Source organism: Trematomus bernacchii, unplaced genomic scaffold, assembly GCF_902827165.1.
Source record: "Trematomus bernacchii unplaced genomic scaffold, fTreBer1.1, whole genome shotgun sequence".
Taxonomy (NCBI): domain Eukaryota; kingdom Metazoa; phylum Chordata; class Actinopteri; order Perciformes; family Nototheniidae; genus Trematomus; species Trematomus bernacchii.
In genome coordinates this window covers 2,221,815-2,240,574 of record NW_022987662.1, presented here as the reverse complement: position 1 = coordinate 2,240,574, position 18,760 = coordinate 2,221,815, and the positions used below count along the sequence as shown (strand labels likewise).

General features: G+C 39.4%; 1 protein-coding gene and 1 pseudogene across 1 annotated transcript; one reads left to right on the top strand and one right to left on the bottom strand.

The window, feature by feature from the left end:
• Positions 1-797: 797 nt before the first annotated feature.
• actc1a (actin alpha cardiac muscle 1a) lies at positions 798-6,486 on the bottom strand. Its single transcript, XM_034135604.1, has 8 exons — positions 6,380-6,486; positions 4,579-4,732; positions 4,326-4,454; positions 3,592-3,787; positions 3,042-3,203; positions 2,514-2,705; positions 1,752-1,933; positions 798-1,075 (listed from the first exon to the last, which is right to left on the bottom strand). Exons 2-8 carry the CDS (start codon positions 4,705-4,707, stop codon positions 932-934), a joined length of 1,134 nt encoding a protein of 377 aa, XP_033991495.1. The 5' UTR covers positions 4,708-4,732; positions 6,380-6,486; the 3' UTR covers positions 798-931.
• A 1,677-nt stretch (positions 6,487-8,163) lies between these two features.
• LOC117486906 lies at positions 8,164-18,471 on the top strand (annotated as a pseudogene).
• Positions 18,472-18,760: the final 289 nt, after the last annotated feature.

Below are 18,760 nucleotides of genomic sequence, written 5' to 3'. Positions count from 1 at the left end.
AATTATTGGGCATGATATAATTAAAAAACTAAATAGAAACAATCTTAGCATAAACGTTGTTTAGCTCTCAACCCTTTTGAGGACATTATTTGCAAAAATACTCATAACGAGCAAGGCCAGCTGAATCGATAAATACAAAAACAGACACGGTAAATCTCAAAATGCTGAGAAATGTAGCTGCTTTAGAGGGACTTAAAGGGTCAAAACTCACTAAAAGGGACAGTCATTGTAAGTATGATTTACTTTGAGTATATCAATGGTATGATATTTTTATTTAGGGATCCTTTAAGATAAAGTAATTAGGGAAACGATTATATTTTTCACATATACTTTTGTTAGGTGGATAATTAATAGATATATGTTTTTTATATCACTTGATGAAATCTACAAAACACAATTTACTGTATGATTGAATTCAAGTTAGAGTTTTCACCATAGACTGTACATGGTTTCCACTGCATTGTTCTACAATGTTCAGGTTCAAGGAGAAGAAAACACTTTCTTTAAGCCAAGGGTTGAAACTCCAGCACACTTGTGGTATTAAAAACTTGATGTGTGAGAGGTGTTGGTGTTAATAGTACAAATGGGGTCTATGATCATTTATGTGTGAATAAATTACAACTCATGACCTCATGATATCTTTATTTATACAATTTATTAAATATTAGAAATGTTATTTTGAAGGTGACATGACACATTTCTTTCATATACATTTTTGGTAAGCACAAAATAAAAAAATATTTTAAAAACTGGCTTATTAAAAGGTGCAAACACATCCAGAAGTAGGCACCAGACAGTTACTGTTAAAAGCAACTATTTTATTACAACAGAACATGTATATACAGCAAATGGAACAGTAGAAATACAGATTTGGATGGAGAGCTGGCGCAGTTGGAGTGGAGTTGAATGTTTTTTGGCGCTGGTTGGACGTTTAGAAGCACTTCCTGTGGACGATGGAGGGGCCTGCCTCATCGTACTCCTGCTTGCTGATCCACATCTGCTGGAAGGTGGACAGGGAGGCCAGGATGGAGCCGCCGATCCAGACGGAGTATTTCCTCTCAGGGGGAGCGATGATCTGCGGGTGGAGGAGGAGTACAGGTTGGTACGAGGACATTTTACAATATGAAACTTCAGGCACTTGCTGTCAGCTGGATTTAAAGGGACCTCCAAATGTGAAAACATACTTCGCTCTTACGTGTAGAGCTGTTTTTCAGTCTAGATTGTTTTTATGTGAGTTGTTGAATGTTGGAGGTATCAGCCGTAGAGATGTCTGCTTAATCTCTGATCAAATTAGATAGCACTTCTTGCAGAAATCCTGACCTTGTTACTCAAGATAATCCACAGTTCTTGTTGTGAGCAAGTGGGAACTATTTTGTCTTTCAGAAGTTTTTTTCAGAAGTGCATAAGAATAGGCAAGTTTGCTTCTGCGTGGTGATTGATTCTTCATGTTGGCGGATGAAGATCGAAAGAAAGGAAATAGTTCCTTCATTAAACTTCTCACGACAAGGTCAAAATGGCCTAATGCATTTAATAGTTTCGAACTCTATGGAAACACTTGAATTGCCTGAATCTCTTTAACCGTATCACACACATATTCTATGTTGTATTCTTTTAATTTATGTAACAACTAATGCAATATTTCTTGGTATTCATTCACTGAGCCTTTCCTAAAACTCTCTGGAGAGCCTTCCACTTATATATTTTATTTTGGGGTGACCTTTAAGCAGTCAGTTCTGGTTCTGAAGGCTCACCTTGATCTTCATGGTGCTGGGGGCCAGGGCGGTGATCTCCTTCTGCATCCTGTCAGCGATACCGGGGTACATGGTGGTTCCACCGGACAGCACGTTGTTGGCGTACAGGTCCTTACGGATGTCGATGTCGCACTTCATGATGCTGTTGTAGGCAGTCTCATGGATACCAGCGGACTCCATACCTGCACAGGTGAGAGGAGGAAGGTGAGTGTTTGTACAGCTGACAGTAAATATATAAATAATATATATAAATTAAAAAAAAGTAAAATACTTCATAATGTATTTATATTCCAAAAGAAAACAAGTTTATGTTGTTTCTTTATTATTATTAAATATATTTGTATACACCAGTCTCTGCTGCTAAAAGAAAAATACATTTAAAAAGACTTGTGTGTGCTTACAGCTTCAGTATGTTTAGTTATAAGCAATGTTTTAAATGATATATAATGCCTATACATTTTAAATATTGGGGTAGTTAAAGTAAGCTTTACAAAAAAAAAATGAAACTAAAATATTAATATTGAGTGAAAATTATATGAATAATTATTTTTTCAGTCGAAACTCAAAATTCAGTTTCATGGTGTTTTTAATTTTGTCAAATCATAATTTATTTATGTAAAAATAAATGTTTTTTGTATAATTATAAATTGATTATTTTTATGTTAATCTGTACTTATTATTATGTATATCTGAGTCACTAGAAGCCATAATCAGATATAAAAATGGCTGAATGGGTGCGGGTGCTCAGCTGCTATGACTCACCGATGAAGGAGGGCTGGAACAGAGTCTCCGGGCAGCGGAAACGCTCGTTGCCGATGGTGATGACCTGACCGTCGGGCAGCTCGTAGCTCTTCTCCAGAGAGGACGAGGAGGCGGCGGTGGCCATCTCGTTTTCAAAGTCCAGAGCCACGTAGCACAGCTTCTCCTTGATGTCTCTCACGATCTCACGCTCAGCTGCAAATGGACATTTATCAACGTTTAGTCTACTATTCTCACATGACAACACTGTGATTTATGCATAATCTACAAACAGAAATTACACGTTTCTCTTAACAAATGAAATGTGTAATTCATGGGCAAGAACATCTATCTTTTAGCTAGATTTGTCTGTGATTTGTAAACACATTTTAAAAGTTGGCCTGTGTTAAATACACTTTAGATTATTTGTCTTTTCCTACTTGGAATTTCGCCTTGATGTGTTTAGTTTTTTGGCCATTTATTTGATTTTATCCTGCATATTCTTCTCAAAGGTTTTCCAATATTTGCCATTTTCTAGTTAGTTTTCCTTACCAGTGGTGACGAAAGAGTATCCACGCTCAGTCAGGATCTTCATCAGGTAGTCAGTCAGGTCGCGACCGGCCAGATCCAGACGCATGATGGCGTGGGGCAGAGCGTAACCCTCATAGATGGGCACGTTGTGGGTCACACCATCACCGGAGTCCAGCACGATACCTGTACACAAACAAGCACTATGTCAGAAAACAAATCCAAATGTGTTTTCATTGTCACAGAGTTAAAGGTCCCCTATTACACTGTTTTTTATCAATATATTATAGGTCTCAGATATATAAAAAACAGGTGGTGGGGGGGGGTTACCTAGGTTGATTATTGGCTAATGGTTACAAGCCAAAAAATCGTTATGACATCATAAAGTGGCCAAAATCTGATCAGCTCATTTTCAGTCAGGTATGAATGGATCAGGACAAAAAGTGAGTGAATATTTTTTCCTGAAACTTTTAGAATCTCTTTACACAGAGGGGACACATGCTTATGTATAAAAGACGTGAAAAAGTGGATTTTGCATATTAGGTGACCTTTGAAGCCTTAGGCAGAGACTCACCGGTGGTACGACCGGAGGCGTACAGGGACAGCACGGCCTGGATGGCCACATACATGGCGGGAACGTTGAAGGTCTCAAACATGATCTGGGTCATCTTCTCTCTGTTGGCTTTGGGGTTGAGGGGGGCCTCAGTCAGCAGGGTGGGGTGCTCCTCAGGGGCCACACGCAGCTCATTGTAGAAGGTGTGGTGCCAGATCTGAGAAACAGGAACAGGGTCCATGTCAGTGACAGAATTTAACCATATGTTTGATCAAATTCACAAAAAGGACCCCAGAATATAAGAACTATTAAATGGTCATGGTTGGAAGCCAGCTTAGTTGTTAAACAAGGGCAGGCATACGTCATGCAGTGTTCCTTGTGTTAAAAGTACATTTGCAAAACAGTTTTATGGAATAACTTGTCCATGGACATTAAACAAAGTCAACCATTGGCAATTTTAAAGACTACTGTTTAGATGGCTTTGTGGGAAGAGTTGATGGTTCACTTTTAAGGAAGGAGTTTAATCCATTGGTGTGGAGTTTCAAAGAGGACAAGCTGTTTTGTCGTAATTCGTCTTTTGCCATCTTTTTGCATGTAAAGTGTAGAGTTTTTTTCTGTCGGGACCACTTTGGAAGTGAGTGTTTTTAGTTTTGTCTTTTGGCGCTACCTTCTGGAAATGTTGTCAAATCAAAACCAAGAATTTACTTTAGAATTAGTCAGAGAATAAACAGTGAGATATTTCTGTTTGTCTTCACCTTCTCCATGTCGTCCCAGTTGGTGATGATGCCGTGCTCGATGGGGTACTTCAGAGTCAGGATACCCCTCTTGCTCTGGGCCTCGTCTCCTACATAGCTGTCCTTCTGACCCATACCCACCATCACACCCTGAGAACAAAGCAAACACAGCTCAGAACCTCAGCAACAACACAGACACACACAGAGTGCATGTGATAAAGCTACAAAACCGTAATCCTCCAGAAACGTCTGTGTCCTTGTTCAGTATTCCTACCTGGTGACGGGGGCGTCCAACAATGGAGGGGAAGACGGCGCGGGGAGCGTCATCACCGGCGAACCCAGCCTTCACCAGGCCGGAGCCGTTGTCGCACACGAGGGCGGTGGTTTCTTCGTCGTCACACATGTTTGGTCTTGTCTAAGCTGGCCTTCTGTACAACACAGAAAAACAGGCAAAACATGAGTTTAGATATTGTGTCTTTTTACACAAAGCTTTTTAACTCAAGACACTAAACATTATCACTCTCTTTGATAAAGCTTCAGTTAAATCAATCTTTGGGAAGTGATTATAATCAGGGAAAGTATGCCCCTATCATGTTTAAATGTGTCTATATAAAGTCTAATTTCACATGAAAACAATCTAATCAAGTGAAACAATCTAGCACTATGTTTAGTATGAAGACACGTCTGAGTGCTCTAATCTCCTCTCTGAGTCTCACAGCTGCCCGAAAAGCCAAAATGGGACATGGCTCAGCCCCCCAACACACACTCAGGTCTATTTTCGGCCTCGGGACCCTTGTTACCCCCAACAGCCTTATCTCATCATTAAGCCGGTAAGCAGCCAGTTAACAGCTGAGGCGGTGTGTCTTTTGACATGTGGAGGTCTGGGTCTCAGCTGTCGCCACACACAGTGGTCTCTGTTTGGAGCCAGACCATGTGCTGTGGTCCCTCTAGGACCTCTGCACACAGCCCGCATCACAACTGCATCCTGCATCCCCCCCCCCCCCCCCCCCCCCCCCCCACACACACACACACACAAAAACACCCCATCTTCATACAGGCTTTCCATTTCAAATCATCATCTCTACATTCAATGTAAACAGCTGCTGTTGGAGCCAGTAAAGCAAATTAGCCAACTTTGAAGTTACGACTGAAAATATCTGAATTCTTCTTCTAAAACTGACTTTGATACATTAGGAAGAAGCTACTTTCCCTACTGTAAACTTTCCCAAATCAATGCCATTCATTACAGAGATGAGGTTCTTCTTCTGAGCAGAGCAAAAGTATATATTAATTGCATATAACTAAACACTGTCTTGTCATTCCAGGGTAGTACGACTTTCATGAAAATATTTTAGCAAAGCATAAAATAAGCAACTTTCAAGAGCAGTATTTAGTATAAGAGGTCATTTGTATTCTAAAGGTATCCACAGTGAACCACATATTTTTTAATTTTAATTTAACCTGGCGAGCCTCAAATCTATTAGAAAGTCTATTTCTACCTTTCCTGGCTAAGATAATCAGAATAAACTTTGATAATTGTGGGTTTCAGTGGAGCTTTATGTTTCTTCAGAGGATTTGCAGCCTTGAAAATATTCTGTGCAACATACTGAACAGAGTGGTTGAGTTATTTGTTGGTACCTAAACAGTCAAAGCTATCTATATCTAAATCATCTAAAAGTACATCGGTATTGAATTGAAATTGTGTTTTCTCAGATTGTATCTAAGTTGAGTTAAAGCATCAAGCCTGCCTCTCCACAGGAAGCATCCCATCCCTGCATCCTTGACCTCAGAGCACAGGTCACTGTTAATACATCTGGATCATTCACAACAAATGTTCCATCTTTACTCACTTTCTTTCAACCTCTTCCCCCTAGCTTATGCTCAATTCCCTTCCTTCTACCAACATTATCATTATCAGCTCTGATCACAGAAACAGAAACAACTTCAAAATGAATAAATCCATGTTGTGGCAGTGAATAGTCACAGCAGCAGCGTCTGTTCAACATCCCTGATCCCTACAGTCCAACAGCAGCAAGAACAACAGCAGGAATAAAAAAGACTGCAAACACACTCACCAAGTTGTAACCACAAAACTGGAGTTTCCACCGGGACAAAGGGCCGAGGGTGAGAAGGGGTTCCTTAAATATGTCCCGGCGTCCTGCCGCTGGGGGGCCGGGGGGCGGGACCAGGAGTTCGCACAAGCCCAAATTAAGTGTTGCTTAGCAAAAAGGTTCAGTAAAGTGGATCCTCCTGTGTCAGGGACGCCATCATACAGGAGACATGTTGCCTAGGAGACAAAAAGGCAGAATACAGAAGGGAGGAAAAGAGGGAATGTTCATGAACACTTTTACTGGACGGATGGCTTTTTAAAAGTTGGGATGTTTTCAAGGTTGATATGAATTCCAGTGTGTTTAGAGTAGACGCTCTCTATGATATCCTCAAATCCAAATATGGACATTTTTGAAAATGATGTATGGTTTGAACAGTAGTCTGCTGTATATAACCATATTTTAGGTGTCAAATAGTGAGGATTCCTTTAGAATTAAGCAATGTACTCCCTTGAAATCAACTTATGCCCTTTGAATTTTATGTAAAAGATATCAGGACACTCAGAAAAGCCCTTAATAAGTTCATATTTCTGCAGCATCTTTCTCTCATTCATACTTTATGGAGCTTCTCTACAGGTCCCTAAGGATGTGCTAATATGACTAAGCTAAAGCAGTAAGGGGTGAATGGAGGGTGAGATGGAAATCTGAGATCTTGTCGGAGCAGTCTGGTTAAGGAGCCCTCTAAGGGGCACCCTGCCAGTGACAGTTTGCCAGTGTCGTGGCATGTGTGAGGAAGAAGGGGGGCCGTAAAACATGCCAGACAGCTGAGAGGCAATATTGTAAGAGGGTGAGGGGGGGTGAGGCATATCCCAGACCTCCAGCAGACGACAGATCCCTGGGACTGCCTGTGCGAGCGCTGGTTCTGAGCTCTGATTGGCTCCAGTGTCTCCTTTTAGGGAAATGGAGTGTAACAGGTGCCAGAGGCTGCAGACTGCCGCCAGGGCTCAGGCTCCTTATTCGTCACCTCGCACGAAGTCCCCATTATGGAAACACTATCCGTCCACTGTGTGTGCAATAAGAATGTAAATACACCATCAACACACGAAAGTATGCCATTTGTAACCGTGTGCTGTCATGTCCCTCAAAGGGAGCTGGTAACCTGCTTTTACATACCAGAGAGTTACTTCACATTGTGTTACCAACTGATAGTTGCTTAAAACTCACAAGAAGAGAAGAATAACTATGGCTCTCTTTGGCTGGTTAGTGCATCATTAAGCAATTCTTTAGTGTTGTTGTTTGTTGTTGTGGAGCTAATTAGAACTGCCTTCTGTCTATTGCAATTCATAATTTGAAGTGAAGTATAATCCTCAACATCTCCCTTTAACATTTGGTGGAGTGGAAGTATAAAGTCAATTAATCAAGACAAGTAACAGTGTATAGGGTACAGCACTTTATTCCTACAGGTCACAAATCCCATATCATGAGTATAATCACATCACAAGGCAATTTCTCTCATTCCCTGATGAACAACAATGAAACTAAGACAGTCTCATTATGATTCTAAATGTGTCTACAACATGTACATCAACCAATATAAACATGATTCGATAAGTGTTTGCGCCGTAAAGAGTAAAACTATAAGCAAATTGCTGAGTGAAAAAGAGTCAGAGACATCACTTTAGTTTTTGGGATAAAACTAGTGCTGTGTTTTGTCAACAGCTCCCAGCAAGTCAAGGAAGCACTTTTTGGCAGAGTCCTATCTCTATCACCAGGGTTTTATCAGGATAAAGCAGATATGTCTTAAATGGGTCATGGTTTTGAGGGACATTCGTCCTTATAAGGGCATCGAGGAAGCACACGGTTTGTCTGTCCTGACAGCTGCCCCCTCTGCACCTCGCCCCCCCCCCTCACCTCCTCCTCCTCCTCCTCACACACACACACACACACACACACACACACACACACACACCACACACACACACACACACACACACACACACACACACACACACACACACACACACACTTAGACAGCTGTAAGTAACAATTGCCTTTTAACTGTAAAGTATTTCTCCAACAGTGATTGTTTACCAGTGAAAATGCAGTGTACCATGAAAGCTATGCTAAAGAAAAATGGTGCACATATCTGTAATATCTGTAGCTGAAAGTGATTTAAATCCAAGTTTGTACAAAAATGTCAGAAATTATTTAGCCTCTGTTGGTATTTGGATAAAAGGAAACTATACTGAATTTGCCCCCGAGGTCAGAGTAGTTTAATCTGATTGACTTAAGCTGATTTGTATTAGTTCCACATAGTCTAGATGTCTTACTGGTTAAGTGGAAATTATAAAATGGACAAATAAGTAATAGCTTTCATAACTTTAAAACGTATGATACTTGTCTGATAGCTTTGTTTTGCACACATCAAGTACCAAACCTTTGCCACAGCTGAGGAGTACATTTCAGAAATGGACAGTGACAACATGCAGTGTTGTCTTTGGCCCCAACAGCCGTCCTCGTAATGTGCCACATGCCGGCTGTAAACAGCTGCTGTTCTCTCAGCGCTCCACAAACGCATGCTGGCTGACATGCTTATCAAAACAATCACACAGGCGGCTATTTTGTTATTGTAACTCAATACAGCAAGGACATACAGGTATGATAAGTGTGACAGCATAACCATTCTGATTGGAGACTGTTACGTCAAATGATGTCATAACCTAAATATATATTTCATTGTACATGAAGAACAATACAAACATTGGTTATTGAATTGTTATGATGTCTGATATCCTCATTATTTTTTAAAACCTTCAATAACTTAGGGCAACAAAACTATTTTTGAACACAATACCAATTATATACAGTAATGCCTATATCTTCACCATTCAGTTGATTAGGCAAGGGTTTTAAACAGTTAATTATTTACACATTTAATATTAGGTGCCAATATATATTATTTTATCTATCCTTTATTTTACCAGAAAGGTCCCATTAAGAAACAATCTCTTCTTCCAAGGAGATATAGTCAAGATGGACAGTTAGTAAAATGTGCCATATTACAAGTACAATTGGACGGATAACATCTGAACGAAAAACATACAAAAACAGACAAACAGACACATATAGATACAGAAACAATATATTTAGAAATATATAATAATACTGCATCTCATGGATAAAGCTAATAATGGGCAGAAAACATCAGAAAACATATTAGTCGAGCTCTTGTGTTATAAAATATGTTTTAAACTCCCAAATTCCTTTAGTTCTCTCTTATTTGGATTTTATGTCTCAGCATGCCATGATATGTCCAGCAATTACAGGACTTGGATTTAAAAAGGAACAACTGCTTAACTTTAATGTAGAGGTTTACTATACATGGCAATAAACACCTAATCACCCATGCATCAGCGCCTTCAGTATCTCTGTGCTTTGAATGTATACCAGGCTCCTTTTCCTGAGTGCTGGGACCTGTTGTGTGGAGCAGACACATTATCAAACACTGCCAGCAGGTTCTCAGAGAATCTCAGCTCTATAAATATGTAGAGTGCTGTGAAAGTTTCCATGTCAGCGCTCCATTGTCCTGCGTCCCGTATGTGTGAGAGCTTGACTCAGATGAAGAGCTGCATAGGGGGTGATGAAGAGGAAAATTAAATGATTATTAGTGACAGCAGAGGGGAATGTAACTAAGTATATATACTCAAGTACTGATGTTACAGTTTACTGAAGTAGGATTTTACAATAGTGTGTACAACCATTACTTGTAAAAGTGTTTTTATATTGTGTTACTTTTACTTCTTTAACTAAAAGTACTTATTCCACTACTGTATGACCTCATTGGGATTAATGACTTTATCCACTCATAAATCAAAAGTAGTAAACCTAATACATTAATATTGTAGAAAATAGTAGGTTACATAAAAGCTCACCATTATCATATTCAGAATCGGTAGACATATTGAAGTATCTCAAAATGCTTCAATGTGGCACCTTAAGTCATACAATTAATAAATGAACATTTCAAACCTACAATTATATCCAAGCACTGTAGTGAACGTAAAGTACGTAATGTGACGTCTGGACGAGGCCTTTCATTGGCTGAGCCACTAGCAACTGAATTGAGTCCATAGCAACGGACCCACAACGCAACATATATTATCCAGAAATGCAGACTTCTTATTAGAGCTTTAAAACACTTTTGTTTTGCAATAAAGTAAGTCATTAATGATCAAAGTTAGAGGCATTAGTAACCGAAATACTTGACTTCTTAAAATGGGGAGATAAAAAGCAACAAAAACGTGTTTTTATCAACGACGTCGACAGGTATTCCTCCAAACACATCGCCAAGGTAGCCTAAGCTAAGCTAAGTAGCTCATGTTATATTATTATTATGTTATATATATTAAAAATGCAGAGGTGGGAGAAGTACTCAGATCTTGTACTTGAGTAAAAGTAGAAGTAATAGAGTGTAGGAAATTACTCAGGTACAAGTCCTGAAATCCAAATATTACTCAAGTAAAAGTATACAAGTATTAGCTTTAAAGTAGGCTATACTTAAACTACCAAAAGTAAAAGGGCTTATTATGCAAATTGGTAGATTTCTTAATATTATATGATATGTTTTGATTATTATTATTTATGCATTAACTGTTATCAAAGCTGGTAAAGGTGCAGCTAGTTTTAATGACTTTGTATACTCCAGGGTAGCTTGTGAATTTACTCCAGGTGTAACTAAAGTCTGGTTGAAGTGTTGATTATATTATATTTATATCTGATTTGTAGTGGAGTAGAAGTACAAGTAGCATAAAATGGAAACACACAAGTAAAGTACAAGTATCTCAAAATTAAAAAAGTACAGTACTTCAGTAAATGTACTTAGTTACTTAACTTCCCACCTCTGGTTATATATTTAGTGAAAAGTGGCATATCTCTCACGAGGTAACAGTATTTTTCTGACTTTCTTAACAGTTTTTATCGACATGTGTGAGCCGAGAGGACTCTGAGGAGGCAGAAGCAGAGAAGACCCCCCCACAAAGTGGACCTGTTTTCCAGATAGTGGGAACTTCCTCAACCAAAGATGATAAAGAAACCTCATTGCTTGAACTATACACAGTGAATATACCAATAATACAAATACAAAATGAATGCTTTTACCAGAGCCGGGAAGAGTACTAAGATCTTGTTTTTAAACTACCAAAGGGTAATTGGGTATATCATCTTTTTTGGTAGTCACCAACTCGAGAGGATCTTCTTGAGCGCCTGTTGGAGTGTGACGTGGTGTTGTACAACATCTCAGAAAGCACCTCAGAGCAGCAGGTTGAAGATGCAACATGGGCAATCACAGGTAAGAGAGAGAGTGAGCAGGCTGATTATTTAGTGTATGGGCTTAAGCATACATTGGTTTCTGTACCTAAAGTTGTAAGTCTATTGCTCTTTTCTTTTACCTCCTTGTATGTAGCCCTTCATGCTGAGATTGAGAACTTCAAATCTCGGAAAATGTTCATCCTGGTCTCAAGCGTGATGACCTGGGCCATGACCAAGTCTCAGAATCCGGTGAGCCTGCTGGGGAAAATGAAGGCAAACTTGTCCTGTGCATAAAACACAACCAAAGCCTTTTTATATTCTCTCTTCAGGAAGAAACAAATGTTCTGCTAACAGAGGAAGAGTTTCGAAGAAGAAGGCCGCATCCAAACTTTAAAACCCACCATAATCTGGAGAAACTCGTGCTGGAACTGGGTAAAGGTGTAAGTAAAACATTGAGATCAAAAGTTCAACATACCTAATACATATGAAGGTAAATATCCTAACAGCATGGTAGCATGTTGTCCAGTTCAACCTTCATGCCATGAAAATGAATGTTACTATGAAAAGACAAACGATAACAATGCCTGAAAACATCACAGACTGTTTGATTTCCAATCTGACAGAAAAGGTCCAAGCTAACTGGATATGTTGTAGCTTGTGGTCTTCAGTACGGAAAGGGAGAGAACCTCTTTCACTACTTTTTCAAGGTATATATTAATGAGATAACGTTTCAGTTTCAGTGTAAAAACGGTTTCAAACATCATTTGAAATGTGTTTGTGTTTTCTAACAGGTGTCTTGGTTGATGCAGATGCCACAAGTTCCTCTCTTTGGACGGGGCACAAATCACATCCCCATGATTCACGTATATGACCTCGGAGGGTGATTTCATTTACTGTACTTCTGTATAGATGCTGTATTTTCTTTTCTTTGTGTTAAGGTTGCTGAAGGGCTCAACTGTGTTTCTTTTTCAGAGTGATCCAAAACATAATTGAACTCAGGGCCGAAGACAAAGTACATTCTTGCTGTCGATGACTCCAAGAACACTTTAGAGGAAATTGTAAAGGTAAGCTTGTTATTAACATGAATGCAGCAATTCATTTCAGAAAACTGACAATGAATTCGTTTTTAAAACAATATTGCAGGTTGTTTTCATATTCATACCACCACTGTACCATCCTTGAAAAACACAATTTCTTGAGTTTTGAATATGTTAAGTCTTTTAAAAGTATTTCAGTCAGACAACTCACGTGTTCTTAATATGTTTATTAGAGCAGCATATAGTTGAGTTTGGCGTCTAGGCTCGGGCCTCATCACTCCACAGATTTACATAGAACATTGAGTGATGATTAGATACTGTAACTATCCCCCGAGCCTACTGGTGGAAGCTGGGGTGGTGGTGGGGCAGGCAAGCAGCACGTGAACGCATCAGCAATGTGACAGCGCCGCAGCATTAGCGAGGCAGAGGCAGGCAGACCTGGCAGCTTAAATAGAGCGACAAGTTAAGGAGATTGTGTTTGGTTGGTTGTAAGAGAGACGCGTCACGTGTTAATGTAGCATTGGTGCTCGAGTTGACTGCCTGAACTAGCTCGCAGGCTTCGCCCTATGTGTTTTTTTTATAAATGTTTACATGGACTGGCCTTAGGGGAATTCATCCACAAAAAACACACTGGATGCTGCACTAGGTCAGAAACCAGAGGAGACTGTGAAGTCCACCATAGACGGACCGCTTTCGGTCAAAATGTTCTATCAATTAAGGGCAGCTCATTCTGGAATAGCCTCCCAACTGAGATATGGGATTGTCCCACTTTGAACAGTTTTAAAGGTCAACTCAGAGAATGGTTTAGAAACAAACAAACGTGTAATCACCGCTAAATGCACTTTAATACAGGGGTATCTCCTCTTGCACTCTATGTAGCACTTTTATCCTCCTGCACTTTATATATCGTAGCTGCTACATTGTACTGCCATGTGGTAAATGCTTGTATATGCTGCTCATGCTCTTTCTGAACATCATGTATTTATTTTTGCCATGTATATAAATGTCATGTTCTTAAATGTTGTATGTGACGGGACTACGGATGGAAATTAGCTCAAAGCTAAAATCCGGCATATTTACATTTTGAAGCATTAATTGTTAAAAATGTTCATCAATGTGCATTGTCCCTCTTCAAATAAACGATTAAATTAAATGAAAATGTTTTGGTGTTTCTTATCACTTTGTATAGTGCTTTGCTAAGTCAAATGACAAAAAAATACAAATTCTCATTCTCTGCTCTTAATACTGCAGATGATAAGCGATACACTTGGGCCAGGGGAAATTAACCTCCTATCAGATCAGGACGCCATCACCATGAAGGCTTTTAAGGTACAGTATGTGTAATACATTCGAAATAAATGAGAATCTAGTCAGATTATTGCTTAACGAACAAATCTCTATACTTGATTATTTATTTATTTTCAGCCAGAGGAATTGGAGTACCTGAATATCAGCCTCCGCCTGGATGGTATTGTCATAAAAGACTCCTTCAGTCTCACCTGGACGTCTGTAGCTGGGATGGTAGAAAACATGGCGAACATTGTGGAAGAATACCAGCAAACCAGGAAGCTACTTGTGAGTGTTAAACACAGATAAATACATCTGTAAAGAAATCCCACAACAATCCCAACACCATTATGATTACAATAGTAGTGTAGAAGCTGTCATGACATCCTTTTTAATATGTATTTCCTCAGCCAATCAGAATCTGCGTGGTCGGACCTCCAGCTGTGGGAAAAACCACCGTTTCAGAAAAGCTCTGTAATCATTATCAAATTCACCACATCAGGGTCAAAGAGGTCATTGAGGAGAAGATCACACAGCTGGTCAGTGAAATAAAACATTGCATTTATGTTACACTCACTGCTGTCAGCTCCTAACGGAAGTATACCGCCCTCTGGTGGGAGTTTATCTCTGTGAAAAGAAATGTAATGAAAATATTTTGAGGGCAGCAATGATTTCTCAAAGATACACTCTTATTGTTTGTGTTTCTTTCCATATGCTTCAGAAGGAGATAGTTGATGGAGCTGACCCTGAAAGTGAAGACGTAGCGGCTGATGCTGCACAGACACAACTGGAAAACTACAACAAAAGCATGGATATGAATGCAGGTAAGTAAGCGAAACTCAACACTAAATAATGACAAACATTTTTGCTTTATTGACACTTAAAAGTTGGGGTTTGGATGTTTGCATACTTGACATTACTACAAACTTGAAAACTACTGCATAATGCTATAAGATATTAAAAATGACAGTGTTCTGAATAAGGTATGTTAACTGTAGCTTTTAACACATCTTAAAGTTTTACATTAAAGGGGACCTATCATGCAAAATGCACTTTTGTACGTCTTTTATACATGAATATGTGTCCCCGGTGTTCCAGGGAACTCACCAAGTGTCAGAAAACACAACCCTCTCTATTTTCCTCCATACCCAAATCTCTAAAAAAGGGGCTGCAACGGATCTGATAAAAACTGATCCAGATTTGAACACTGTCCTGACGTCAGGACGGTGGCGCTACGACTATTGGGCCAACTCCACCAATCAGGAGGAGACAGCCACGGCCATTGCCGTTCGAAAAGCGCTGGAGACGCTGTAGTACATATGCCAGGCCAGTAGATGGTGCTGTTCTGCCCTTATCTGCCCTTACACAAACACAGAGCTAAAAATGTCAAATTGAGCAAAATGAGGCATGGCTAAAATGCATGATCTGTTTGGTATTTTGAAAAAAAAAAAGTATAAATATGCCTTATATAGGTATGGTCCTACACTATATTATTCAAATATAGCATGATAGGTCCACTTAAGTTCTTCATTTGTATTCAACCATAGCCAACATGTCGTACCACACATCTCGGACACGTGGTTGTGTGAACATTTTTAAACATTTTCCTGAGACCTTTGCATTTAGTCTGTCTGCAGATTGATTATTGATGGATTGTTTGTGCATAGTGAGTATTTAGTTCCTTGCTTTATGATTAAACCTCTGTGTTGATCCTTCAGGGCGACTGGCTGACTATCTGGTTTTTGACATTTTGCAAGAAAAGCTGAATTCGCCGCCATGCAGGAACCAAGGATTTGTTCTCGATGGCTTCCCCCAAGACCTATGAGCAAGGAAAGCTGATTTTCTCTGGTAAGTTTCATTCCATCACGTAATAACTGTTTAATGCTAAAACAACAACTCAACTATGTGGTGTTTTAACCTTCAGAGGAGGACCCAGAGAACCAGGATTTGATGATCAAAAGCACCTTTATACATCAAGAAGATCACTCCAGGTTGTTGATTCACTACTTTAAAGTGGACCTATCATGCTATATTTGAATAATATAGTGTAGGACCTTACCTATATAAGGCATATTATACTTTTTTTTTTTCAAAATACCAAACAGATCATGCATTTTAGCCATGCCTCATTTTGCTCAATTGGACAATTTCTAGCTCTGTTTTAGCAAGGGCTGATTCAGTGAGAACAGCAACCACCTACAGGCCTGGCAATATGTACTACAGCGTCTCCAGCGCTTTCGAACGGCAATGGCCGTGGCTGTCTCCTCCTGATTTGTGGAGTTGGCCCAATAGCCGTAGCGCCACCGTCCTGACGTCAGGACAGTGTTCAAATCTGGATCAGTTTTTATCAGATCCGTTGCAGCCCCTTTTTAGAAGATTTGGGTATGGAGGAAAATAGAGAGGGTTGTGTTTTCTGACACTTGGTGAGTTCCCTGGAACAACCGGGGACACATATTCATGTATAAAAGACATACAAAAGTGCATTTTGCATGATAGGTCCCTTTAAATTTACGCAGAAATGAAAACATACTATTTGTTAAAAAAACCCAGATGAACTCCCTGAACTATCTCCTCATAGGAAACATTCTTATTATACTGTTTGAATGTTTTGCAGAGCATGTTTTCGCCCTCATGCGACGGATGGTTTTCTGACACAGAGAGCTCGGGGGCTTCCACGAGAGGGTGGCAGAGGAGATGAGATACACCGAGGAGGAGTTTTTCCTCTCGCCTGACCAGATACAGAGAGCTCAGTGCCGCCGAGAACACTCTGCTGGACTACTTCGATGAGCTCGAGATTCACCCTGAACATATTGGTATTTTTATCAAAGACAAATAATTCATAGAAAAACATAACAAGAACAAGATGCATAAATTGCAGAATATTATCTCCAATGTAGAAAATTAATCGGAGAAATGGGGATTTGTTGCAGTTTTTAAAGTTTTATATGATGCAGCTCAGACAAATATGGGCATGTCTTTGCCTTTTTGTAGTCGCCACATTTCTTTGATTCACATTTCAAAGAGCATATCACTTTGAGTTTTCTGTTTGAAAACAATTTTAACATTTTTGGAAATACGCTTTTTCGTTTTCTTGTTGCTTTCTCGCCATGAATCCATCTAATAGTCAGGGTTCTTACCGGTCATTGAAAACCTGCAAAAGTCATGGAAATTCAAAATGCTAATTCCAGGCCCTGGAAAAGTTATGGAAAACAATATTTTTCCAAGGTTTTGGAAAAGTCATGGAAATGTAACTAAAGTTGCATCAAATATAATTTATATTTTATCAAATCGCCGAAATAGTAATACTATAATGATAATAAATACTGTATCGTGTAGTAATGAAACGTAAAATGACATTTAACTGTCGACGTATTTTGCTGGTGAGAGATTTTAGTTGCTTTTAGCGTGTAGAAGCTAGTAAGCCTACTATTGGATTTGTTTTAGATAGGCACCACATGTTTCATATGCAGACCTTATTTTCCTGTTCCATGTTAAAATAAACCATTTTCAGTTGTACCGCTGAGAAAGAGTATTTTTTTTTGGTCATGGAAAATTAGGTAAAGGTCATGGAGAAGTCATGGAAAAGTCATTGAAAGTCATTGAAAATCATTGGTGAAAAAGTGTATGAACCCTGAATAGTGTAACCTCATGACAAACATCATAATGTTCTGCAGAGACACTTGTAGGTTTGGTTTCTTCACAGTGATGGTGTCTTGTTCCTCTCCAGATGTCACTACAGATGATCCAGAGTACGCGGATGTTGTGAAGAAGATCACAGAGCTGGTGGGGGTTCCTAAAAAACTACGGCCTGAGTCGGGAGGAGCAGGAGGAAGAGGAGAGAAACAAGGAGGAAGAGAGGAAACAGAAAGTGGCTGCAGAGGCTGCTGAGAGGAAACGCAGGAACGAAGCAGCGCTGGCTGAGATGGCTGCTCAGTACGACGAGTGGGTAAGTGCTGCGTGTTACAAGGATTCAAGGATTCAAGGCTTTTCTTGTCATGTGTGCATAGCTACAGTGTAGTCATGACAATTGCATTATTAGGTCACAGGCTCCTCCAACAGTGCAACACAATAACACAGATAATCGTGCAAGAAAATAGAATATAGTAGAAATAGTCTATATGCAAGTAATTGGAATATTGATATATATAAGTTGTAAATTCTAACATCCAATCAAATGATCTTGTCATTTCTTAGCAGAAGCAATTTGTCAGAGGTGCAGCGGCAGGAGAAGGAGCTTCACGACGCTCACTCTCTTCCTCTGAGGAATTACCTGATGAAGTACGTGATGCCCTCGCTCACTGCGGCCATGACAGAGTGCACCAGGATCAAACCAGAAGACCCCGTCGACTTCTGGTAATCAGAAAGCAGACCCTAGATTTGCTGTTGAATATATGTGTAAGTTGATGCATCAGCTGACACTTCGTGTGTTTTTCTTGCAGGCCTGAACATCTTCTACGGAAAAAACCAACAAGAATGACGAGGAAATGACCCGATAGATGATTTAGCCATTGCTACTTGTTCTTACTTGAACCTGTTGCCTCGTGCTAAATATCAATAAGAATGACATGTAAAAAAGTATTCTATGTACTGAAATTAAGAAATGTGATATACTTGTACTTTTCTTATATTTTGATGCCACTCTAACTTCTGATCTATTACATTTAAGAGGACAAACAGTCATTGTCATTTGAAAACTTTAATGTAATGCATAGAAAATAATAAAAATTAATGTATTTCTTGCACGTTATGTGATTCATTAAACTTTCATTTTGGCTAC